This window comes from Strongylocentrotus purpuratus, unplaced genomic scaffold (assembly GCF_000002235.5).
Source record: "Strongylocentrotus purpuratus isolate Spur 01 unplaced genomic scaffold, Spur_5.0 spur5_scaffold_20, whole genome shotgun sequence".
Taxonomy (NCBI): domain Eukaryota; kingdom Metazoa; phylum Echinodermata; class Echinoidea; order Camarodonta; family Strongylocentrotidae; genus Strongylocentrotus; species Strongylocentrotus purpuratus.
In genome coordinates, this window is record NW_022145606.1 from 9696178 (window position 1) to 9722463 (window position 26286).

Consider the following 26286-nt stretch of genomic DNA (forward strand, 5'->3'; position numbering starts at 1 on the left):
TTTGGCAAACTCGAGCTGATCAGAACAGGCCTATTATGAGAGGCTTATATCGTCGCACGGCTGGCAGAAGGGCGTTAGCGCGCGATCGACTCGAAAACTACTTTTCGAGTTATTCGCATTTAAAGATTTGTTTTATATTTAAACTGCTTTCCGTCCCGAAATTTGGTTTAAAACTTAAAAGACTAATAGAAATGTTAAAGCAGAACACGACAAGACATTTTTTCCCGGAAATAAGTCAGTTTTATAAAAGTTTGAGGCGATTTAGTGCTAACGCCCTTCTGCTTAACGCATTATTGCGCATCTTCTTTCATGCTAAAGGGCGCAAGCCGCGTAACGCCCTTCTGCTTTGAGTAAAATAGATACGCTTCGGCGCGTAAAGCTTGTAAAAGGGCGTAACGCGCATGGTGTAGCCCGGATGGAGCGTGTTGTCATTCAGACTTTCTGAAATAAAAAGCAGACGCATGCAATTGTTTGTGATGATAAAATATCAAATTTGATTTTTCGTTTGCTTTTGTTTTAGCATTAATTAATAGTATTAGGTTATGCTTTACGGATTTCGCTTCCAATATTTACAAAAAACTCATTAAATTTATCAGCAATTTATTTTAAATCATAATGTATCACGGCAATTTATTGATTATTATGCAAGGGTAATTCTTAATGCATTAACCAAGTACATCGCTTGTAGTATCCAAGGTATTTTTCATGTTTCCTTAAACCTATTTGGAATTTCAAATAGTAATAATTACTTTATGCTGATTTCCGGAATTTATTCCCATGATTTCGAACTCTATTATATTTCCTCTTATTCGTATCTCTATACAAAGAGGTCAATACATTCAAAGAGTAATAGAGTAAAAAATAAAATTACACTGATCACATCACTCTGCCCCATCCTGATATTTATCTTTAATCCTTCACAGAATGCAGGAAATGCATTAATTTGTTACAGAATGCCCTTTATGTCTACAACTGTATACTGTACGTTGTGCTTCATATGTGATTTAAGTTTGATTGGATATTGTTGTCAATAATCAAAAGTATATTTGTATACTTTTTTTTTTGGGGGGGGGGGGCACACCAAGCACTATGTACAATTTCTTCTCAATTCTTTCTCTTTCTGTCTCTCTCTCTCTCATGCAAACAAGAACACCCCCTCACTCTCTCTCTCTCTGTCTATCTCTCTTTTTCTTTCTCCATTAAACACATCTCATAATCGTTTGTTACCCCTCTTTTGCAGTTGCGTGTCTATCTTCTTGTCGCATTAGTCATTTCCATTCTAGTACATTACTCTCTCGGACACATTTTTCCCATGAACAAATGTAACTATATAAGAATAAACGCTAAATAGCACAAAGCAATCAAATGTTAAGATGAACACTTCTGTCATGGTAATGACTGAATTTATTTCTTTGCAATATAACTGGAATCCTTTTTGTACAGTTCATTTTACAATTCCATGTACAATCATTCAAAATTAATCAATCATAATGAATCATGATTAAATATAAAAATTGGAACTTATCTGTAGCACATGCTCATGGCAGAAAGAACAACATGGTAGCTCTCAAAAGAAAGTTTTGTATTCTGCGTTGAATCTGTTCTAGCTCTAGTGAGCTTTTGTAGCATAGTTTTAAAAACTGTGCAGTAAGTTTACAAAAGAGAAAATACTTGAACAATATATCAGCATTATCAAAGGCAAATAAACAAAATTGTATGACAATAAGTGAAACTGTAGCACATGTTCATGGCAGAAATTACAACATGGTAGCTCTTAAAATAACTTTGTGTATTCTGCAGTTAACGTACTGTGCAGTAGGTTAACATACGAGAAAATACTTGAACAATATTTCAGCATTATCAAAGGCGATATAAAAAAAAAAGTATGACAATAAGTGAAACTGTAGCACACGTTTATGGCAGAAAGTACAACATGGTAGCTCTTAAAAGAACTTTGTGTATTCTGCAGTTAACGTACTGTGCAGTAAGTTAACAAAAGAGAAAATACTTCAAAAATATTTCAGCATTATCAAAGGCGATACAAAAAAGTATGACAATAAGTGAAACTTTAGCAGCTGTTGGGATCTGCAATACGTTTCCTGGCTCTCTTATTCTGTATTAGAATAAAAAATATAAAAGTGGTGGACAAAATATTAGTTTAACATATTCATGCTTTGAACTGTACAGAGTGCAAAATTCTATAAAAGTAAAAGTACTGGTGAAGGATGAAGGAGTCAACACTGCAGCAAGTCAATGTAAATGACTGTAACCTTGCAATCTGACTGACATGCTTCTCTCCTTTTGCTTCTCCTCTCTTGCCTTGATTTAATGAACCAATACATTCACTCTCTCCCCTTACCCCACCTTTAAACCCAGCCATCATCAAGAAATAAGGGAGTGAAAGAGAGAGAGAGAGAAAGAGAGATGGGAGGAGAAAGAAGAGAATTGCAGTACGTCTGCATGGTCATTTATCCCAGAACCCCTCCATCAGAGGGAAGCAGAGCAATTATTCCATTTACTCTGTCTAAAGAGATGTACACCAGCCATTTTCTGGTACAACTAAAATACATTTATCTTTTTCAAAGAAAATTCTCCACTCCCTTGGCAGAATTTGTAACAGGCAACCATTTTAAAGCTTCAGACTTTTACCTCACTTTGTTCAGGACGTTCTCCAATATCTCTGTGTAGAAGCCACTCTCTGTAAAGTACACAAGAATAAACTTTATGACATAGAAATGTAAAACCCATTTTTGAAGTAAATATTGTAGGAGAAATAAATGGTTCAAAAGTTAGCTTAAGAGGTTGTTGTTTTGATTAATGAATATTGTAGAGGTGTCTGCAACAGCATAATTGCAACAAACTGACTTATAATTCCTAAAGACAATGCCCACTGTAAACTACAAACTCAAATTGGTGACATTTGAGACATTAATATTTTTCAGTACTACCTTCACTGTCTGCTTGGATAACTTGAAACTATGTCAACTGTCTCCTGCACTTCGATTGCTAAGGGAACAACCGTCATCAATTCCAGAACTGTGTCGATCGCTGGATGATCTTCTGAAAACCTCTCCGGAATTTGAAGTAGATGCTATGGTAGTAAAAATATGTAAAGCCAGGAATAATATTATAAAGAGAGCACTGTAATATTTTGTAATATAGTTAGCATGATACCTTCATCTTTCAGCTTTGCCGCAGTCAAAACTTAAATATACCGGTACCCATAACCAGGGGAGTGCCACTTACATTCTTTTTTGAGAACTTTTTGAACATATCCTGAAATTGTCATGGCAGCAATGACTTTAAAGTTAACGGTTTTATTGTTTTTGTGATTTTAAACAATTATCAGGGTGGGGGGGCAGATACTTTTAACTATTGCAACATCTTCAAAAAATGCAAGCAAACTAGCAGAAACAGCTTAAGGAATAATGTAACAATTATCATGGATTTATAACTTCTTTTTGACCATATCAATACTGTATAAGGGCTTTACGATAATTTATAAGGCATTTTTAGTGAAATCAACATAACGCTAGTTTAACTTACAGCATAGTTATTGTGGTTTGCACATGGGTTGTCCTCTTTGAAGTGGTGTTCACACAGGGAAACAAGACACTGGGAGCATGTACTAAACACTTCATGTAAACATATGAAATGTTGACACATTTGAACTTCAATGAGGCATGTCTATGAATAAAAAGAGAACGTTACAAAAATATAGAAAACAAAGAAAAACTTGAATATCACTTCATCAACTATCTCAGTCTGGTTTATTAATAGGACTAAATAACTAATATCATCGGTGGGGTGACAAAACCTTGTATCTCAAAAATCATGAATTTTCAGGAGAGCGAAAAAACTTTCCTGTCTCAACAAATTTAGTGCTGTGACACCGTCTTTTCTTTTTAAAACTGGAATATTTATACAATTTGTAATGTCATTGTTGAAATACAGTAAAATAATAGTTTTTGTATTCAAAAGTGAGTTACAAGGTTTTTGCGTTTATCTACATTGAGATACAAGTTTTTAGTTTTTATTCAAATTGAGATACGAGTTCTTACTTTCAACTCTGAATGAGTTACGAGTATTTGGTTGAATAAGTTACGAGGATTTGAATACACTAACTTCGGTACTGTTAGGCCGTGTGTGAGTTACGAGAAAAAGGGATTACGTATCTTATGTTACGAGGTTTTGTCAGTGCAGCTTCAAAGGGGGTTAAAGTTACGAGGTTTAGTTTAAGGGTGTTTGTGGAATTTGTAAAAAAACAGAGAAGGCGTTCCATGGATTTATCAGGTGGTGTCGTAGGCCATTAGGTACACAAATTGAGATACAAGGTTTTGTCACCCCACTGACGATATATTTAACTTTACTAAATTGAAAATTTGATGAAAACTTTTTTTAAAAATGACACTTACTGCATATGAATAAAAGCTAACAATGATCATCAAATAATTTTGGAAAGTATGTAAGCCAACAATGTTTCTTCGTGACATTACTTTTCATTGCTTTACATCTCCATCATAAAGCCTACCGACACTCGGTTGATCTCGTATAGGTCCATGATGTACAATGAAAATTGTTCAGAAATATTCATTTAGAAATCATGATACTGTATAGCATTTCAGTTCAATGATTGCTGTCATATTGTTATCAAACCAAACAGAATAGTATGTAGGCCAACACTGTTTCATCAATAGTATCATACATTACCTGTCATTGTGACCCGACATCTCCAACGTCAAGCCTTGGTTGATCTGGTAGAGGTCCATGGTCTACAATGAAAATAATTCAGAAATATTCATTTAGAAATCATGATACTGTCAGGGGCGTCGCTAGACCTTCTTCAGTGGGGGGGGGGGGGGGGGGTGTAGAGGCCAACGATTACCGACAAAACTAGCCACCAATTACCGACAAAATTAAATGTCCCAATATCTACAAATTTAACCCTATAAACCTGGGGTAAAAATCTAAATTGTTTATCATATGAACTATCTATAGTACTTGTGTATGCGCAAATGGTCATTTTCCTCGACGACATAAATATACGAATTATTTCGTCAACTAATTCGGTGGTCACATCCCGCCGTACTTGCAAGTGCGTGCTGTCTACGTGCAAAAACGTGTGCAAAATTTGGGTATCGGTACGTGGTGAGTACCGCCTCCGTACGGATTTGGGAGCACGCAGACACACCGTAGCACTTTTTAGGGAGGGGCGGTAGTGGGCAAGCGTATCATTTTTAATTGGGGGTGGGTGATACGCCTTAGAAAGCTTAGACGTTTCCTTAAATTATTAAGAAAATATGACAATTTATTGTACCATCCTCGACTGTTAATCCGTGTCTGAATTCAGTTTCTCCACCTTCCGCGGAAGCTTTGACGTTTCATTTAATTATGAGAAAAGCAGACGATTCGGTGTACTGTTCTCGACTCTTAATCCTTATCTGAATTCAGTTCTCCCCCTCCCGTGCGAAGCGCCGAAGTTTTGATGTTTCATTTAATTATTAGAGAAAGTAGACGATTCGTTGATATGCTCGACTCTTAATCCTTGTTTGAATGAAGTTTCCCCCGCTCGCGTGAAGCTTGGTAGTTTTAAAGTTTCATTAAATTATTAGAGAAAGAAGACGAATAGTTGGGCGTTTTTTACTCTTAATAAGCCCTAATTGTCTGAATTCAGTTTCCTCCTTTAACGCGAAGTGCGAAAGCTTTGACATTTCCTTAAATTAATAGAGAAAGCAGACGATTTGTTGTACCCGGCGTTTGCGACTCTTAATCCTTATCTGAATTCAGTTTTCCCCTCTCGCGCGAAGCGCGGAAGCTTAGACGTTCCCTTAAATTATTCGAGAAAACAGACGATTAGTTGTACCGTTTTCGACTCCGTAATAAGCCCTATTTGTCTGAATTCAGTTTCCCCCTCTCGCACAAAGCGCGAAAGCTTTGAAGTTTCCTTTAATTTTTTAGAGAAAGCAGATGATTTGTTGTACCGTTTTCTACTCTTTATAAGACCTATTTGTCTGAATTCAGTTTCCCACTCTCGCGCGAAGCGCAGAAGCTTTGACATTTCCTTAAAGACCGTCAATACTACTGGGCCAGAAGGGATTAGACCACACAGCGAGGTCACTGAGAGGTGGCTATTTCATTAACTCTCAACTAACATAAGAAAAAGAGGATCATGGGGGACCAACAGGCACCGATTGGGGAAGTTTTCTATAAAGAGGGAGCAAGTAGCTACAGGTAGGACAGTGGGGCTTTACATTATTAGATAAAGCAGACAATTTGTTGTACCGTTCACGACTCTTAACCCTAATTTGTCTGAAATCAGTTTCCCTCCTCCTGCGCTTTTGCGCGGAAGTTTTGATGTTTCCTTAAATTATGAGAAAAGCAGACGATTCGTTGTACTATTCTCGACTCTTAATCCTTTTCTAAATTCGGTTGTCCCCCCTCCCGCGCAAATCGCGGAAGCTTAGACGTTTCCTTAAATTATTAGATAAAGAGGACGATTCGTTCTACCGTTCTCGACTCGTCTAAATTAAGTTTTCCCTCTCGCGCAAAGCGCAGAATTTTTGGCGTTTCATCAAAATATAGAGAAAGGAAGACGATTCGTTGTACTATAGCTGACTCTTTATCCTTGTTTGAATTTAGTTTCCCCGAAAATTTTAAACCTCTGATTTCTTTAGCTGATATTATAGGAAAGTGAAACTTCTAGAAAATACAAGTTTTGTAGTCGTAGTCACTCTCGAAGTCATCGCAGCGGATAAAAAGTCACATTTCGTAGGGAAAAAAACTTGTAGCCGACCGACAATATAAACCTCACCGACTTCAAACTTCTGCATTGATATAGTACACGAGGATCGAGCAAGAATACCGACACAGCTGACCCGACACAGTAACATATTTACTCATGTCTTTCTTGCTCCCTCGACGAGACTCCACCCAACAACCCCCTCTTTCTTTTACTCCCACTCCTCCTCTCTCAGGCTCTTACCTCCCCTCTCTCTCCTCTCTTTCACCCGCGTTTCTTTTGTTTCCCCCTTTTTTGTTTGTTTCTGTCTTCTCCTTCTTTTCTCTTTTTTCCTCTCCTCCCTCTTTTTCTTTTTTCTCTTTCTTTCTTCTCTTTTTTTCCCTTTCTTTCCTCTCTTTTCCTTTTCTTGTTTTTCTTTTCTTTCCCTCACTTTTTTCCCCTCCCACTTTTCTCTTTTTTCACGAGGGCAGCGCAATTTTACCGACAATATCCTGACAGGTGGGGGGGGGGGTGTCGCGTCCCCCCCCCCCCTTTGGAGACGCCCCTGGATACTGAATAGCATTTCAGTTCAATGATTGCTGTCATATTGTTATCAAACCAAACAGAATAGTATGTAGGCCAACACTGTTTCATCAATAGTATTATACATTACCTGTCATTCTGACACCGACACCGACATCTCCAACGTCAAGCCTTGGTTGATCTGGTATGCTGTCATCATCACTTTCCTCAGACTCATCATCCACTGACAGGACAACTCCCTCCCATCTCCTGCCTTTCCAAGGCATGAAGACTTTTGTCCCTTTTATTGGATTACAGGGACATTGAATATATCTCCATACACTACCACGGTTTTTGGAGCCATCTTTTTTCCACTGAACAAGCAATTCTTTTGTTTGCTCCATGCTGTAGCCTAGCTGTGCAAATCCTGACAAAGTGAGGGAAACAAAAGGGTTACATTAATTTTGACTGAAAGTAGATCTAATCTAACTTACAAGCTACTTTACAATTGACCGTCCCCAATACTTGTAGCGGAAAGTAGAAACTTGAGTTCTAGACATGCAACTATCATTTGAGATTGCCCTTGATTAAATTTGAACAAAGCCACTAAAAGACAAAGGTATCAAAATTCAAACCATTCTCCTTTCATATCTGTAGACTACTATCATTTTTGCAAATTTAATTTGAACAATAAAAAGTATTAGACCTCTAGAGTCTAGAATCTGCTTGCACTGTTGCAATTGGTATAATAATACCTGAATACGGTATACTACTAACAATCTGGCATTTATTTAACTAATTTTGTAGATCTACGCTAAGCATGCTTTCAAATTTCAATCCGTACCACTGTCTTTACAAATTGTTGTCTTGTCTCGTCTTTCCATGAGCGAAAAAACAGTGAAATGATTATCACGGCACATAGATCTATAGATTGACGACTACTCCTACATACTGTACATGTATCTTGATCTAACTGAACAACCTCACACAAACAACATCACATCCCGCACCCAACTCTACCGGAACTGACGTTTTCCCTCGGGACAGCTAGTAACTGCGTGGAACGCACTTTCGAAAATCACCCTTGACTTGGGGCTTGATGCTAGTTGCTAGACCTAGATCTACTTCATATTTGGAGGCCTTCAACTTCAAGGGAGCGCTTCCATTGCAACCCACTCCAGCAAAGCATAGAGTCAATGCCACTCAACATCCACCCCAGCACAGAGAGTCAATGATAATGCGTAATGACTCTACTTGCCCGTGATACCATATAAATCAATACATGGGGCAACGTATTAATTATCATCATTATACATCGCATTTTTACCCGATAAAATCAAAATATTCTAACGATCCTAATCATAATGTAATCAGTGTGACCAAATATATCAAATCTTCCAGATAATTTGACATTTACAACACGTTATTTAAAAGAAGAAGCAGTTATTTTGCTTACCACAGGCCTAGCAGACGTCAGCTTCGCGATAACGCCCTTCTGCTTTGATCAAAATTTACGCTCGCGCCTAATATGCAAAGGGCGTAGAGGGCTTACGCCCTTCTGCTTAGCGCGATATCTGACAGTTTGTGCTAACGCCCTTTTACTATTGTCGATTACGTAATCATTTACTTCGTTTTATGCCATCTCGATCACATCATTTGAAAGAGCTTTGAAAACTCTATTAAATGACATGAAATATCAAAAATCGATTTTTGACCTGAAATTCGAGCTAACGCCCTTCTGCCAGCCGTGCGACGATATGAAGATCGCAAAGAACGATATTGAAATAACTAGTGCAATTCCGTCCTCTTTTGTATATCCTCACAAACTATTTTAGAATTACAGAGTAAAGTCTTAATACCACGTCAATACAATGACTAACCTTTACATATTAAATTGTCAAAATAATAACTGGAATTTTCCTTTCAGAAATTTGAATCTAACAACTCAATTAGGCCTATGCTTTATGTTGTAAAGGGATATGCCTATTCTGCCGAAGCTGTTGCGGGTGATTACAGTTTTAGATGTGTTTTCTAGATGACTTCAATTTTACCACTTTAATTGTTAAAGTTCGATTTTTATTTGAGTTCTGAACCACAAGGAAGTACTGTTTTGTCATATTAGCAAATCTGAGTGGGCCATCCAGCCATTTACTATATTCTTGATTGTATAAGTACTTTTCTATTCTGTTTCTTTTTCTTTTTAATATCGTGATTTGGAAAACAAATACCAAATACACCTATAGTGACCTTAAAGGTAATACAAAGTTTTGGTATTGGGTCATGAATTTAGTTCAAATGAACATATTGGAAGCATATGCGATCCTACAATATTCACTGAACGTTGTCGCAGTTGAAATCGAGTCTAAAGTTATGAAATTGTAAATAATAAACTCAAAATGTTGTATAGCACCCTCTCAAGGTCAAGATATTAATTAAGCTATACAACGATGTTTCTTGACTAAAATCGACCGATTAGCTATTCCCGTTTGGAAATTATATATCACATCTACTTATTTTGAGATTTTCAAGGTCGCAGCTACCATTGTACGGCAGTAGGCGCTAATTGAAATTTATCAAAATTTACCGGGAGCACCGGTAAATTTTTATATTCAATATTTCTCGAAAGCAGAAGTGTTTCAGGGGCTAATTTTTCTAGTGCTTCTAATACATCTACAGGGGCATCCAAATATATCAAAATTGTAAAGAATCACTATCCACCCAATTTTCAAAAATTCCCAAAACTTTGTATTACCTTTAAACACTTCTGTCGATTGCACTTTATATTATCGATCTCCCCCCCCCCTTGCAGGCTTCTTCTTATATCTTAGAAATTCAAAACGTAGACGGATCGTAAAAGCAGTGGGGTCAGCCTTCGGTTAGTCGATGCACGGTTACTCGGTTATTACTCGGTGGTCTGTTTACTCTGCACGGATACGTAACTAATCGGTAAGTCGGTGCACGGTTACTCGGTGGTCGGTTTGATCTTCAGGATTACTCGGTTATTACTCGGTGGTCGGTTCGCTCTGCACGGATACGTAACTAATAGTAGTTCTTCTGTCGGTTATTACTCGATGGTCGGTTCGCTCTGCACGGATATGTAACTAATGGCAGTTCTTCTATCGTCAATCTGGAGAGCACTGTGTGGAGAGAGGGATAAATAAAAGAAAAAAATGAGACGGAAGATTTAGCAATCATTTATCAATCAATGTATATATTAATGTGGTAGTAGAAGCAGTAGGAGGAGGATGAGTAGAAAAGCAGGATGAATAGTAGTAGTAGTAGTAGTAGTAGTAGCCTAGTTGCTGTTGTTGTTGTTGTTGTTGTAGAGATAGAACAAGTCAGTGGTAGTATTAGTAGCTGTTTTTATTATTAATACTATTATTGTTATTAGTATTTTTATTGTTACTATAATTACTGATATCATTATTGATATTATTAGTAATATTTGTATTATTATTATCAATATTACTATTATTGTTATCAAATCATTATCATTATTATTATTGTTATCATTATTATGACTAATATTAATATATTATTAGTTGTAAAAGTAGTAGTAGTACTTTTATTATTCTTATTCGAAACAATCGAACTGCCACATAACACATTTTTCGTAGGATATTCGTCCAACCTGACGCAAAAAAAAAACACCTCACGAATGTCATCTTTACAAGAACCTTCTCATGAAACTTACAATGTCATCACGATAGGGATGATGAAGGTCATTGCCATGACAACGAAGACGAATCCAGATGACACGTTTAAGGTCAAAGGGTAAAGGGCATTAAAGATCACTGGTGAGAGGAGCGTCCCGACGCTTTGAATGCATCCACTGCAGGCGAACAGGATCCCTAGGAAAGGACGTAAAATAATAATAATGTTTGAATTCGAATTTGAATTTAAATTTGAATTTATTAACAACAACACATCACAATAATGACAGTACATATGACAATCATACAATGCAAACAATAATACTGATACATGTATACATAACATAAGAGTAATGTCGATTGAAAAGTAATGGTTTTAAAACGATATTTTTACACATGCATATGCATACTATTAAACGTACAAAAGATGTATACGTAAATATGTATATTACTATATTTAGGTGAAGTTGTTAATGGGAACAAGAAGTTAGCACCAGTGCTAGCCGAGCCTAGTTCCATTCTTTGGCAAGATTTTTTCTGTTAATTTGTTTATACATATGAAATGTAAAATGTGTTTGTTTTGTATTTACATATAAATATAATGTCGATGATGATGATGATGATTATAATAACAATAATCATAATAACAATGATAACTATGGTAACAAGAATGACAGTAGATGATGATAATGATAATGATAGTAGTAACGATGATGATCATGATGATCATTATATTAATGATAATAATAATTGTTCGTGTAGTCCCATATACATCTTTCTGTGTACAGTGTTTGTAACTTTACCAAGACGTGGCCAATTTCTTATCATTTTGATGATTCCAGAACCTTGCAATACACACAAATTCTTATATGCTAGATGATCAACCTTTTCTGGTCGATTCCACACCGTTTCTTTCACAATGCAATCGCATGACCAGAACTCAACTTCATCTTTAATTCTTACCTTGTTCGTCCGGCCCGATCAGTTTAGACATCTTAGCTCTGCAAATTGGCATTGCGAGCATTCTAAGGGCCCCCACTGCTGTAACTGTATTGGATAACAAGAAAATTGAAACAGGAAATTACTTTAAAGTGACTCGGTAACATTGCCTCTGATTCTGAAACAAAATCCTGGATTTAGCTCATGCTGCAATCATAATTATAAACCTTTAGGTCAGTCAGGAATTCCATGACTTTTACAAGCCGATCTCCTGTCTGATTATCAAGATATTTATGATTGGAAATCGAAATTTCATTTTTCTAACGGGTTTTTATAAATACTACCGTCTATTGGGGATAAAGAGTATGGTGAAACCGGTCACTCAAAGATTTTTATTTCTTTGAGGCACTGCATGGTCATTTTCAAGCGCAATTTGTTAGGGCTTTTATTTTACACCATACCACAGACACTGGTAACACTTAGGGCCATGCATCTCAGATGGTGAGACCGTCTATGGGAGATGTGAGTTGGTCTAGCGGTACGTACACTTGGTCAGCTCTCTGTCTTCGCCTACAAACTGACTCAGGCGGACCCCGGTTCGAAACTGAGTCACGTCTGTCTGATGGTGGCATAAAGGTCGGTCCCCACTCCCCAGACATAATTAATCATATATGATTGATACTTTTTTTTTCATAGATAACTTTTTTTCTTCTTTTAAATCAAATACATATTGTACAAAACATTCTTAACAAATCTGAATACATTGTACATTGATATTTTGGATTAAACATAAATTGCAATAAGAAGGAAAACAAAAGTACATTTCCATAAACTGTTTAGAAAATATTTTCAAATAAATTATTAAGAATATTAAGGTTAACTTGAGATAATTGTGTGTCTATTCCCCCACCCCCTACCCCGTTAAACACACTCTTAACACCCTCATCCACATCCACACACTACTACCCCCATCCCCACCATACGACATACACACACCACCTGATGACACTTCGAAACATGTACCACATACTGTTCCTAGCCTCCTCAGAATACCCACAAATTGAATTAATTATTTTGATTTGATTTGATTTGATTTATTGGTTTCTGCATCTTTTTTCTTTTTTTATCATACATTTTCATGAACATAATATGGCTTGATAAAATATTTCAAGTGTTTATAATTTTATACAGATAATAAACGATATCAAACAAATATATTAAATTTAAACAAATATATTGAATGCATAATTAACAAACATTAGATGCAGGAGGGCTACAATTTAAACGGTACTTTTTGAAAATCACCCAAAGACAATTTTGCGGACTTTCACCTGCAATTATATATCCAATATTTCATTGCAAAAATAATTGTATTAGATATCTTTATTCGTGGGGAATAACCGGACAACCCTATATGAATATCCACCCAGTCGACAGACCTTAATTCTGCCATAACCTTTGAACATGTACACACTCCCAGAACAAGTGTAAGTATGTTTCAATCTTTTGCTTACAAAACATAAATACTCTCTCACACACACACAAAAAAAAACCACCAGCTTTGCTCATTTCGTCACAGTTGGTTTTACACTGTACAGTTGATAAAATATCATGTGACGTGTTTAAATAAATTTTGCAAGCAGCGAAAATGTTCACACACACACACCATTTTCGTAATGTAATCAAATTTAAAACACACATTCCTTGTTGTGAATCGTTTTATTCACTTGTTACTAGCAGACCAATGATTTCACATAATTATAGAAGCAGGAATGAGAGGAAAAGGTCAGTGAAAGTTTGAATAAAATCCGATTACAAATTAGAAAGTTAAATACTTCGAAGTTGCGATCAATCAAACACAAATTGGTATTTATGTGACGTGTATCAACAGCCCCCTCCTTTTTACTTTGTACTAAAATTCCAAAATTTCTATTCCAATCCTAAAGAAATGTTAAGTCATAGTTACATACACCCTAAATATGATGGTTGCAAATACGTTTTAATACAATTCCTGTATGAAAATAAATCCATTCCGTCGTCAATAACTTTATGGAACAATCTCCCGGAACATTAAAAAAAACATTGACTCCATTGTTAAGTTTAAGATTGCTTTAAAGACGCACTTATTTAACATTTAATTCATCCATTTTGTCTGTTACTCAGTACATCTTGTCTTTGTATTCTGTTTTATTTTTCTCTAGAGCGCATAGTGACATGTTTTAATACTATGTGTTATGCGCTATACGAGAACGGTTAATTATAAAAGAATGTTAGTGACATAAACATAGTACACAGGCTTATTAATAAATACAGATTGATCCTCTTTAGATTTTGATAGGGGGCGTTGCGCGGGGAGCACAAAGACCCGTTCTAAAATTGAAAACCGACCTAGTCGATATTGAGAGTACGCGAGTTAGACGTACACATAATTCACTAAGTGCAAGTATCTCATAATACATATAAGATTAAAAACACATAATTTTAAACGTTAACTTTGATAATTAGAGTTAACTTTTTTGTATTGGTATAAAAATTAGCTTTAAAATATCAATGACTATTATAAAATAATTATCACTGATATAAAGATAACGCATGTGCTAAAGTTTTATTTATTGAATGAAAACTTTTATTTTGGGGGTTAATTCGTGAAGAAATGTAAATGTAATCGATTCATCCGATTATAGTTAGGTGGTGCTTGGTTGACTTTCGATTTTGTGTAACAATAACGTTAGTATGGGTGGCGGTGGTTATTTTACCTGACTGCTAAGAAAGCATGAATGCATGTTAGTATTAGTAAGCAACCAGACGGCCGACGGCTTTAGGTTCTCTCCGAGGGACCTGGTAATGAGGATTAATGCCTTACCCAAGGGCACTAGCGCATCGACTTGGTTTCGAACCCGGGTCACCGGATTACGAGACCACTGCTCTACCGACTGAGCTATCGCCGGGAATGAATGTCACAATTATTGTTTTTACGATTCCTTTAATAATAATTTCCTATAGGTCATACTAAACACTAAGGCCCGAATTCACAAAGAAGGTTTGTCGACAAACCTAGGTTTTCGTGCGTCATATGAGGCGTTTCGACGCGTTTTTACAAACCTTGGTCTGTAAAAAAGCGTAAAAACGCGTCATATGATCGACGCACACAAACCTAGGTTTGTCGACAAGCCTGGGTTTGTGAATTAGGGCCTAATACACCAGTTTACAGTTGTGTGCGTCATTTTAATTGGCGAGTAAACAAAGCCAATGACCTAGAGGTCAGTGGTATTTATGCGTAAAATAAGATTGCGCCCATGCAAATTATGCGCGCACAACGCAGCGCGCAGGCAGTGATATCAGCATAATTTGCTTTACTCACCATTTGAAATGGCGCCCATGTCTGCGCATGCGCACTGATACAACCGTAAACTGGTGTTTTGTCCACTGCCTGGATTGTTTCCATGTCGCGTCTCAAATCAGCGGAGGACATACTGTGTATGATCGAATCTCTTTGCAGCTGAGAAAATAACACGCCCTCAACGCTGAAACGGAGACAAAATTATGCGATAGCATTATGGCTTACCATGCATACATGGCTTTTACATACCTTTTCAAAAATTCATAACTTTCTTATTAGTTATCCGATTTTGCTCAAACTTCTTTTGATTGGTTTGTCTGTTTTTAAATTGAAATAATAATATTAATTCATTTGGGTGAACTATTTATTTGATTTCTATTCAAATATATATTTGTCTTTTGGATATAGTCTTATTTGAGGTATAGCGTTTTTCTAAACCTAGCGCGCGCGTCGTGCGTGAGTGCGTTTTCGACCCTTGAAATGCGTGACGAGGATCACAAGGTCCGAGGTTCGAGTCTCAGCCGCTCCACTTTCTACTCTCTCGTGCTCTAAAGCCATAACGTCGTCTCTTTCTTTGTCTATCGCGTCATACCGGATTTAGATTTTAAAAGTGGAAAACAAAATCAGGCAGCTGGACTTTTTTCGTATTCATTGATTTCATTTCTCAAAACTCCGATTTCTTTTTCTTACATAACATAGTTTATACAAAATCGCAACATAATAATACCTAAGTTTTGTATCATTTGATAAACGAACATAAATACAACATAATTTATCGTTCATAATTTCACAATGTGTAGGACTAAAACATATCTCAACCATATAGGAAAATGTAACCCTACAAAACAGTTATTTCATCCCCAAAACTAATGCAAGCATTGCTTTTTTCAGAATAAGACTGAATACTAAACAAAAAAAGTGAGTTTCATATTTCTCAACATGTTATTATACAGAATTGAAATTATGAGTTGTCTACAAAACACAACCTACAACACAATATTATGCACATACGTAATCGATTATCAGAGGGTGACATTCAAATTACATAACGAAAAAAAGCAAATTATTCAAAAACTTATTACTATAACAATTTAAAAAAAAAATAATATTTGCAATACATATTTAATGATGAGTGGAATATTTTTAACTGATAAGTTTGAATCCATAAGGCAAATATGTATTCGATTAGAAATCGGATAACTAGTTAACCAAAATGTATTAATATTATTCATTATATATAGTTATAATACATTATTTGATCTAAATTAACGCAACATATTTGAAAGACTGTAGTAAACTACGATACTAATTTTGTCGGCGCACAACTTTGAAGGCCGTGCGCAAAATCCACAATCATAAGGAAATGACTAAAGAAATTTTAAAGACCGTCAATCCTACTGGGAATTTAAGAGGTATGAAACAACAACAACAACGTAAAACTGCGAGCGCACATGCATACATATACATACATGTATACATAATGTTTGCATAAAGTTATGTGCATTAGTAACAATTTGGAAAAAGAAAGAGGAGACACATTTTCCATTTTCTTCCCATGATAATCAAATACTTTTCCAGACTTAAAGAGTGATTTACCAATTGCTCCTTTCCTGGATCAATTAATGCTATATAAATTTGTCATATTATTATTATTATTATTTTTATTCCCAAAAGCATCTCCTCCCAACATAGATAAGGTATGGATATAAAGTCAAATACATCATTACAGCTGTTCCATATAAAACGAACTTTTTCAAATTAAAAAAACAAATTACGATATGTCTCCTCTTCCTTTTTGAAGAGGCAACACAAATTTGTGAAATTCCAAATTGATACAATGCACATAATTATGGAACGATTATGTATTTTTTTTTTTTTAATTTAATTTTTTTTTTTTTATAGTCAGTTTTTATTCTTTTCTCTCTTGAAACAAATTATAATCATAGTACAAATTACAATCATCATATGTAACTCTCACTGCAAATGTGATGACATTATAAATCAGTATAAATTTTTGTCTTACAAACGGCTTCAAAAGAAACTTACATAGTTAGTTCCTATACATCATATTTGAAACAAAAATTCATATTTATTCACATGTGTAATCGATTATCAGAGGATGACATTAAATTACAAAAAGAAAAATGAATAATGATTCCAAAAATTGAAAAAATAATGAATACCAAAATCTCATATTAAAACTATTTGCAATACAAATTTAATCATGCAAATTATTATTTCAACCAAAAAGACAAATTCATATTTGAATAGAAATCGGATAACTAGTAACCAGAACTAATTAAAATTAATTATTTAATATAAATATGATGCGCTTCCATTATGTTAAATTACATAAACGTGGCTATAATAAGCTATATATTTTGGACGCGCACAACATTGAAAGTTGTGCGTCAATTTCTCACTAGAATGAAGATGACAGAAAGATAATCGTACAAATGACGATATGTCTCCTGTTTCTTTTTGAAGAGTAAACACAGATTAGTTTGCACAGCCCAGCAATAGTACCTTCGAAGCGGTTGAACTTCATTTCAACACAGCGCTCGCAAGCCTTTCGGAATACTACAGAGCAAACTACCTACGGGCAAACCCATCCAAGACTCAGGTGTGTGTTTTTCACTTGAAGAACAGGGAGGCAAAGAGAGAACTGAAGCTAAAGTGGAACAATGTGCAGCTAAACCACTGCGAGCATCCAGTGTATTTAGGTGTAAAAGTCGATCGCACTTTATCCTTTAAGAAAAACATCGAGAAGACAATAGGTAAAGTAGAATCTCGAAATGCCATCATCGTGAAGCTAGCATCTTCACACTATGGCGCTGACCCCAAAACTGTACAAACTGCAGCTGTTGCCATCTGCATGTCATCCACAGAATATGCTTGCCCAGTTTGGAGCAGATCAGCACATGTGAAGAAGCTTGACACCACACTCGATAACACATATCGAAAGATAACAGGCTGCCTGAAACCAACATAAGTTGAGGAGATATATCACCTCGCTGGCATTGGATCTCCTAACCAAAGGCGCACTAACACCTGCCTAAAGGAACGGATGAAGCAGGCGACATATGACAGACACATGCTATACGGATACTTACAACCCCACAAACGACTTATATCCCGAAACAGCTTCCTCGATTCTGTCCCACCACCTGAACAGAATCCTCTACCATCAGCCCAGCCCGTACTCATCAAAGGACTTAACCTGAAGTGGCCGGAGTGGCAATGCCTACATCGAATGCGGACGAGAATGGGGCAGTGTAAGGTCAATATGGCAAGATGGGGCTATGCCCATGAAGGAGATACCCTCTGCGACTGCGGAGAGAATCAGACGATGGACCACAATTGCAGTGCGGCGGAACGGGATGCACAGATGAAGACCTGGCCCTTGTTCAAGTTAATGAAACGGCCATTGCAGCAATCGAGCGATGGAAGAACTTGATGTAATTTAATTTAATTTTAGTTAAGGAACTTTACATAACTATCTTGATCTGAGGAGACACGAACGAACGAACGAGTTTGTGAAATTCCAAATTCACACAAATTAATTATTTTACATAAACATGATACGCTTCCCGCTGGGCTATCAGAAAATTGGTTAAAAGTAAATTACCATCATTTTTAACCAAGCACAACTATCGAGAATAGTGCGTCAATTCCTCAATGGAATGAAGATGACATAAAAAAAATTAAAAAATCGTACAAGCGCACACGCGTACGCGTAAATCTGCGCAAAGAAATAATCGTGTTGCTTGAGTACACATACCGCATCCATGTTGTATATCTTACTCGGAAGCACAATCTCAAGTCATCGTCATCATAACCCTAACAATAGAGACTTTTAGATTCTGCACGACGAGAACGTGGACTGCACTTTTAAGGCAATGTGACGTCCTTTTAAGGCTCTGGCAGTGACGTCACATTGCCTTGAAAGGGCAGTCCGCGTTCTCGTCGTGCAGAATCTAAAAGTCCCTACTAACAACCTGAACCCTGAATGTAACCCGAACTCTACCTCGAATCTAAAATAACATTTTTACTACTGAATTATTTCAAGAGCATGAATAATTACGAGATATGATTGATCACATTCGCTGCATAGGCATAATCCGTCGATTCATTTCATTTGCCATCCTACGTTTAATAAAATTGCGGCCCGCACCGAAGTCCGACTTAGCGACTTGTGTTTCCTGTGCACTCGCAGCTTTATGCTGTTGTTGTTTCATACCCCCTCAATTCGTTTTAAAAAAATCGTCTGGAGGGCCATGCATTATGGCTCAAGGCATGGGCACACAAAATATTTTTTTATGTTGGGAACCGGGGTAAAATGCAATAAATTATTGAAAATTTATTGCATTTTTTTTTTTTTTTAATTTATGGAAATTGCCCCCTACCCTAGCCCCCGCTGCGTACAGTCATGGTTCAGTGACAAAGCAATGGCCTCGTAACTGTGAGGCCCCAGGATCAAAACCGTGTCGATGTGCTATATAAGTGCCCTTTTGTGGGGCATTAATCCTCATTACTGTCATTTATGACTTAAAGGCATAGGTCCCCTAGTTGATAAGCATAATAGCATACACATGCTCTAGCAGTCACGCAAAACACACATTGGCAAATTATTATTCAATAAAATCTGAGAATGTATACTATTATCTAGATCTATTATTTTTAAATAATTTTGAAAATAATTCCATAAATTGGGATAAAACAAAAATATTTTCCACCTTTATGAGCGACAGTGTATCACACGTGGTAGAGAATTGTCTCAGCTAGAACATATAAAAATTTGAAAGAAAATCGATCAACATTTACAGAGATACAATCAATTTTCCTAAAATATGCAGACGTCATAATATGCAAATTGAAATTTTGAGTTCGGAGGCCATTATGATGACGTCATGAGTTAATTGAGGGTCAATGAGACATGAAATTATATCTCCGATTCATACTCTATCAACATTATGAAAACAAAATTGGGGTCACCTTGCATCGTAAAGAGCTACAATGGATTTTGTATAGGCATGTTTTTTGCCCATATATGCTATGTATTACAAGTGCTCGCACGCACGGACATGTATATTAAACGGACGCTCATTCCGTTATCAATGCTCAGAAAAGGGTGAACAAGGTATCAAAATGCTTGGGAAAATGTGAAAAATATGATGATGGAAAAATTTGGCGATTCTATGTTCCAAAATACCATTACGCGCGGAAACGCGCGCGCATAAGTGCGCAAAATTTTGAATTGCTTTTAATGACCTGATTCGTACTCTCGTTTATTAGTTATGTGATTTTGAGCAATTTTTAATTTTTACCCGCGCGTTTACGCGCGTCATGACCTTTGTTTGACCTTTGATGACATGACCTGTTGACCCTTGACCTGAAGTATATGTAATATGAATATGAACGAACTTTGAGTACGCATCATGAAGATATGATGGATAATGTGATTTCACAAAATGGCGCCTGGATGACGTCACGATAATTTGATGACCTTGAAAATGTTCCTTTCACGTCTCATGCAAATGACCTATAACTGTGCCAAAATTGAAAGAAATTAACACAAACGATCTTAAGTTATCATAGGAACAAACTAGAAATTTGATTCGTCATGAGGACGAATTTGGTGGTCTTGCATAAAATCTTTATTTTGATGGCTCTGTTGGATATTATGATAAAACAGAGGAAACGAAAGGGGCTGTCGTGAGAATTAGAGAGAGGAAGAAAGATATATATATAGAGAGAGAGAGGGGGGGAAGAGGGAGAGAGGGAGAGAGTGAAAGAGAGAGATAGAGAGAGAGTGAGAATGAGTGAGAGAGAAAGAGAGGGAGTGAGAGTAGGGGAGGGACGAATAAAGAGACACGTACAAACCAAAAATGATGAATATCTGCAAACATCTGTGATTAAGATATATGCAATTCTTTCAGATCAGCCATCACATCGGAATCTGTATTAGAGGCTTCTTTTTGACCACAACCCACATCCTGAGTCTACCGATACGTCATTAATTGCGCAATATCTTTGGAAGGCCATTCACACCTCAAGAAATATGACAGACAATAGCTCAGAGAAAAGATAGCTCTAGGAAAAAGTGAACCATCACAAAGTTCTGAAACAAATCAAAGCGAAAAATACAGAAAGTAGATCACAACCATGACCTCCGTAGGTAGCCCAATCAAACGGGTGAGATATTTCACAGGTTCCAATACAATCTGTGTAGACATGGCAGCTATGCATGACTCTTTCTCTCGTTCACACTGCTAGTTTAATTCCATTTGGAATATTATCTTTAAAAAATAAAAATATCACATTTTTGCATTCAATTAAGTGGATATGATATTTTTCTTGGCATAAAAATACTTATTGGTACGAAATAAGGTACGCAGTACCTTTCTTCCTCCTTTATCCGTTGGTTCTGATGATTATATAAAACAAAGCTAGAGAAAAGACTCTGGAACTTAGACTACATTCTCAACACTGTTATTATAACAGGAGAGAATGAATACATTTCGCATTCAGCTATTATGATAAATACGAAAACGCATGCTATTTATGTGTATCAATTTTGCACCACCATCTCATCCGCTGGAACACAGAGAGTAACGTTCTTTTTAATTTGTCTTCACTTCATTGATAACCAGGAACATATCTGAAAAAGGTTCGTATTTTGTTTCAAGTTATTACTATTTTATAAATCTCCCAGTTTCACCTCTTTTGCACAACTGTCTTCAAGATTTGTATTATTGCCTATTGCAGACGAGGCGACATTCTGCTTCTATTGTTACCTGCCTTACTCGAGTGAGTGAAAGCAACTAGTCAACATGCCAGTTATTAAAATCATTATGTAAAGCACTTTTCACTTTCCAATTACTTTTTGTATGATGTGACTTCACATGGTTCTATAAAAAAATAATATCTTCTCCATCAAATACGAATAAATAGAGAGACAGATAATAAGGGAACATTCTGTATTATTTCTTTAAAAAAAGGGCACTTTCATCGACGCAATGATGAGAGGAGATGAATGCTTCGTCCCGAGATGGGCTAGGCTCGCCCTGATTTGTTTGCTAGTAGCATCTTACGGGCATGTCACCGAGGCTCGGGCATCAGGGGCGCCGGTCTCCACCAACCCTGAAATATGCAGTAGCATGCTCCCTGGTCATCAGATCCCAGCTTCGATTAGTCCTAGTCCCTACACTATGACAGCTGATGTGAGCACATTCTCGGCCAGTCAGCAAATCACAGGTAGGCATTGGACAAACCAAACACTGAAACCTAGTAACAGTAATTTCGGAGATAGCATGATTCCCAAATACCCCCATACGGTTTAAACATACTCTATACAAAGGTGATACAGAAAGGTGATTAATCTTCTGCAACATAATCATCATTATAGAATAACAACTGCATGTGGATCGAGTCTCTCTCTCTCTTTCGCCCCCCCCCCCCCCTATCTCTCTCCCTCTCTCTCTCTCTCTCTCCTGTGGTGAAGACCACTACTAGTGCATTTTTTAATTCGTATCATTAAATGAGGACAGATCGATTAAACGAGGAAGTAACTAAAATTGATTCTCCATTACATAAATTGAGTTAAAATGATCAGAGCCGTCTAACAGTTATCATCATGGCTCTGTGTGATGTGATGACCTTCGATGTAGCAAATATTATTTACTTTCACCAGTTTTGTAAACTATTTATGTTTTTCTTCTGAATGATCAGAAAGTGAAAGTTGGCTCTCTCCTCCCTTACAATCTGTAGTACCCAATTACCATACACAAATATTTTTTTTTACATGTGTGGTTGCATTCTCAAAGCCAAGCCGGACTAAAGAAATAATGAACGTTGTCCTTTTTAATTGCAGTGTCCATGAGCACGGCTTCGGGTTCTCCTGGTTTTAAGGGAATCCTCTTGCAAATGAGGCAAGTAGACAATGATGGCATTGTAGGGTCTTGGAATGTGTCGGCCTCAGATACGAACTTCCAGGCCAGGTCATGTGACGGAGCGAGTAACAACGTGGTGACGCATAGGAACAATGCCGTCAAAGGTGTGACGAATGAGTTTGTGTGGACTGCGCCTACAACTAAAATATCTGATGTCAAGGTCGTGTGAGTTTAAAAAGCATTAACAAATATTACAGTTCGAGAAAATCATAAGAAACTTAGTACATTTACATACAATATACTATATCCCTTACAGCGTCTTTAGACGGACATTTGTAGTGAAAAGTGAGTCATTAAGTAGACATGGTCATTAGCAGAGCATTTGAATAATATACTTACTATACAGTAGGTTTGCGGTTGCACCATGGATGTGAGAGAGAGAGAGGTTTGAGGAGTCCTGAAAAGGACTCTGACTCGGTAATCTTTCTTGGAGGAGTGTAGTCCTGAAAAGGACTGTTTGTTATCTTTCTTAGCATATAGTTCTCAGGAGAACTATAGCGCTTGGAGAGGATGAGTGGCTCGACGTTTCGAACAGGTTGACTATCCGTTGACTATCCTGACGACGGATAGTCAACCTGTTCGAAACGTCGAGCCACTCATCCTCTCCAAGCGCTATAGTTCTCCTGAGAACTATATGCTAAGAAAGATAACAAACAGTCCTTTTCAGGACTACACTCCTCCAAGAAAGATTACCGAGTCAGAGTCCTTTTCAGGACACTTCAAACCTCTCTCTCTCTCTCACACACATGGTGCAACCGCAAACCTACTGTATCTACATCACCATGCAAGCCGACACTTACAAGCAGCATCTAATATACTTACTGCCCTCTACGTTCGTTTGCAGCCAGTGGAAACTTAAAGGCCTCGCGAGAAACAATAGGTGTAATCATTAGTAAGCATTAGTCATTAGTTTAATTAGTTATATTGTTTTGAATTTAGGGTAAGGGTTAGGGTAAGCGTCATATACCAGAGTTTATGATGTCCGGTTAATGTATCATTTAGGGTTATATATAGATGTCTTGTTAAAGATAAAGACCAGTTATGGTCATGCGATTGCACTGTAAAAGAAACGTTGTGGAATCGATCAGAAAAGGTTGATCATCTAGCATATAAGTATTGGTGTGTCATCAAAATGATAAGAAATTTGGCCCAGTCTTGGTATTGTTACGAGCACTGTACACAGAAAGATGTATATGGGACTACGCGATACGTGCGCGATATCTATCAGGTCCAATTAGATATAATAATTTACCAAATATATAAATCAATATCAATATTCTTTCACATGATTGGTAATAAGAGCTTCCGTTTCATTTTTTGAGAGGGGGCGTTTCCAAAAATGATCTTTACCTTCCATACAACATGTAAGGCTTTATACCAAATATTCATCTGATAGGAGCTAGAAGGGTGTTTACGCTATGTAAATTGATACGAGTAAATAAAGAGCGAGAATAAGACGAGAGGAAGAGCAGATGGGACAAGTTTGCAGCAAAATATTGAAAACATATTATCTTTATTTTTTTGTTCATATAAAACGCATTTTGATTGGTATACGACCCATTCATTTCATTTGTATGTTTATAATTCATTTGTATATGTCTTTTATTTTACAGAGCTACATTTGTGCAAGCATATCAAACATTTTGGGTAAAGGTCCAAGGACCTACCATTCAGAGTAAGTAGTTTTATTTCAAACACTTGGGGGGAGCATTCAAAATTTTGCATATTTTCAGGATTATCTTCACAAATTGTATATTCAGGACGAGTATTTCTAGGGGATATTGTGTCACTTTTTAAATTGGTACCACTTACATTTCCTTCTTAGTATAGTGGTAATTTAGGGATTTTAATACTACTATTCCGTCAATGAAATATCCTGGCTTTAAGCAACATTTGAAAAACCATTTTCGGTCAAGAATCTTAAAATTCTAAAGACCCTGAATGCAGAGTTTTGTTTAACATAACCGAACCCCAAAATGTGGGCAATGGTCGTGGCTGGGTTAACTGTTCTCCCTAAATATCTGGTTTGCTTCAAATCATTTCAATCCGTTGCCCAACACCTTTAAAATAAACCCCATGCATTTCTAATATTTAGTACTTCACAAGACTTCTTCAAAATATAACCCCTGCAATTCATCTAAATTTGCTTTTAGACCATATCCTTTGAAATATGCGGTAAAAATCCAACTGTTGTTATTATTGTTATCTTTGTAATTATTGTTATGATTAATACAATCATTGCAATTATTATTGTTATTGTTGCTGTAATTGTTGTTATAATAATAATATTACATTTATATAAATTTTAATTATAAAATTAAAACAATTAAAACAATTATAATTATAATTATTATTATTGTTATAAAACTAATACTGTAGTCGCTATTATCAAAGCATAATTCTTCTCATTATTATCACTACTCTTAATACAATTTGTTGTTGTTGTTGTTGTTGTTTATTTAGATGTAAACCCCTGCGATCCTAACCCTTGTCTGAGCGGTGGCACATGTCAACAGAATGGTGGAGGATTCACGTGTATCTGTCCTCCTCTCTTCGCTGGTCCGATCTGTCATCTCATTGGTAAGAATGATATTACATAATTGTAATGACTATGACGATGACTATGATGATTTTATTTCGTTTCATGTCATTTAGTCTTTATTTCACAAACGATGATAACAAAAACAATTGTAAAAAGTTCATTTACTTTTTTTTTCTTGCTTGCTTGAACTCTTTGAAATACATGTACACATCTTGTGTTTTGCAAAGAAAAATATTGCTGGATCCGATATTATGAAAGCAATATTTTTACAAAATACTTTAAAAATGTAATATTTTGTCAATGTCTTTGCCAGTATTTCCATGCGATACTGTAGTCGCTATTATCAAAGCATAATTCTTCTCATTAGTATCACTACTCTTAATACAATTTGTTGTTGTTGTTTATTTAGATGTAAACCCCTGCGATCCTAACCCTTGTCTGAGCGGTGGCACATGTCAACAGACTGGTGGAGGATTCACGTGTATCTGTCCTCCTTCCTTCGCTGGTCCGATCTGTCATCTCATTGGTGAGAATGATATTACATAATTGTAATGATTATGATGATGACTATGATGATTTTATATTGTTTCATGTCATTTAGTCTTTATTTCACAAACAAT

The 26286-nt window shown here is 36.4% G+C and overlaps 2 protein-coding genes and 1 long non-coding RNA gene across 4 annotated transcripts; 1 reads left to right on the forward strand and 2 right to left on the reverse strand.

Annotated features, from left to right (window-relative positions):
• Nucleotides 1-1368: 1368 nt before the first annotated feature.
• On the reverse strand, nucleotides 1369-8989 carry LOC115927206. 2 transcript variants are annotated; one of them, XR_004065503.1, is made up of 5 exons: nucleotides 7392-8989; nucleotides 4711-4772; nucleotides 3547-3687; nucleotides 2949-3091; nucleotides 1369-2698 (listed from the first exon to the last, which is right to left on the reverse strand). It is a non-coding gene; the product is annotated as an uncharacterized LOC115927206 (long non-coding RNA). The 2 variants fall into 2 exon arrangements; XR_004065502.1 differs by having other exon boundaries at nucleotides 1369-3091.
• Nucleotides 8990-10050: 1061 nt separating this feature from the next.
• On the reverse strand, nucleotides 10051-11961 carry LOC100889632 (proton-coupled folate transporter). Its single transcript, XM_030994068.1, has 3 exons — nucleotides 11857-11961; nucleotides 10935-11091; nucleotides 10051-10377 (listed from the first exon to the last, which is right to left on the reverse strand). The coding sequence occupies exons 1-3, from the start codon at nucleotides 11915-11917 to the stop codon at nucleotides 10305-10307; spliced, it is 291 nt and encodes a 96-aa protein (XP_030849928.1). The 5' UTR covers nucleotides 11918-11961; the 3' UTR covers nucleotides 10051-10304.
• Nucleotides 11962-23026: 11065 nt separating this feature from the next.
• LOC105440860 (neurocan core protein-like) lies at nucleotides 23027-26283 on the forward strand. The gene is made up of 4 exons (XM_030994069.1): nucleotides 23027-23289; nucleotides 24738-24799; nucleotides 25588-25704; nucleotides 26076-26283. The coding sequence occupies exons 1-4, from the start codon at nucleotides 23051-23053 to the stop codon at nucleotides 26210-26212; spliced, it is 555 nt and encodes a 184-aa protein (XP_030849929.1). The 5' UTR covers nucleotides 23027-23050; the 3' UTR covers nucleotides 26213-26283.
• The last annotated feature ends 3 nt before the right edge of the window (nucleotides 26284-26286 follow it).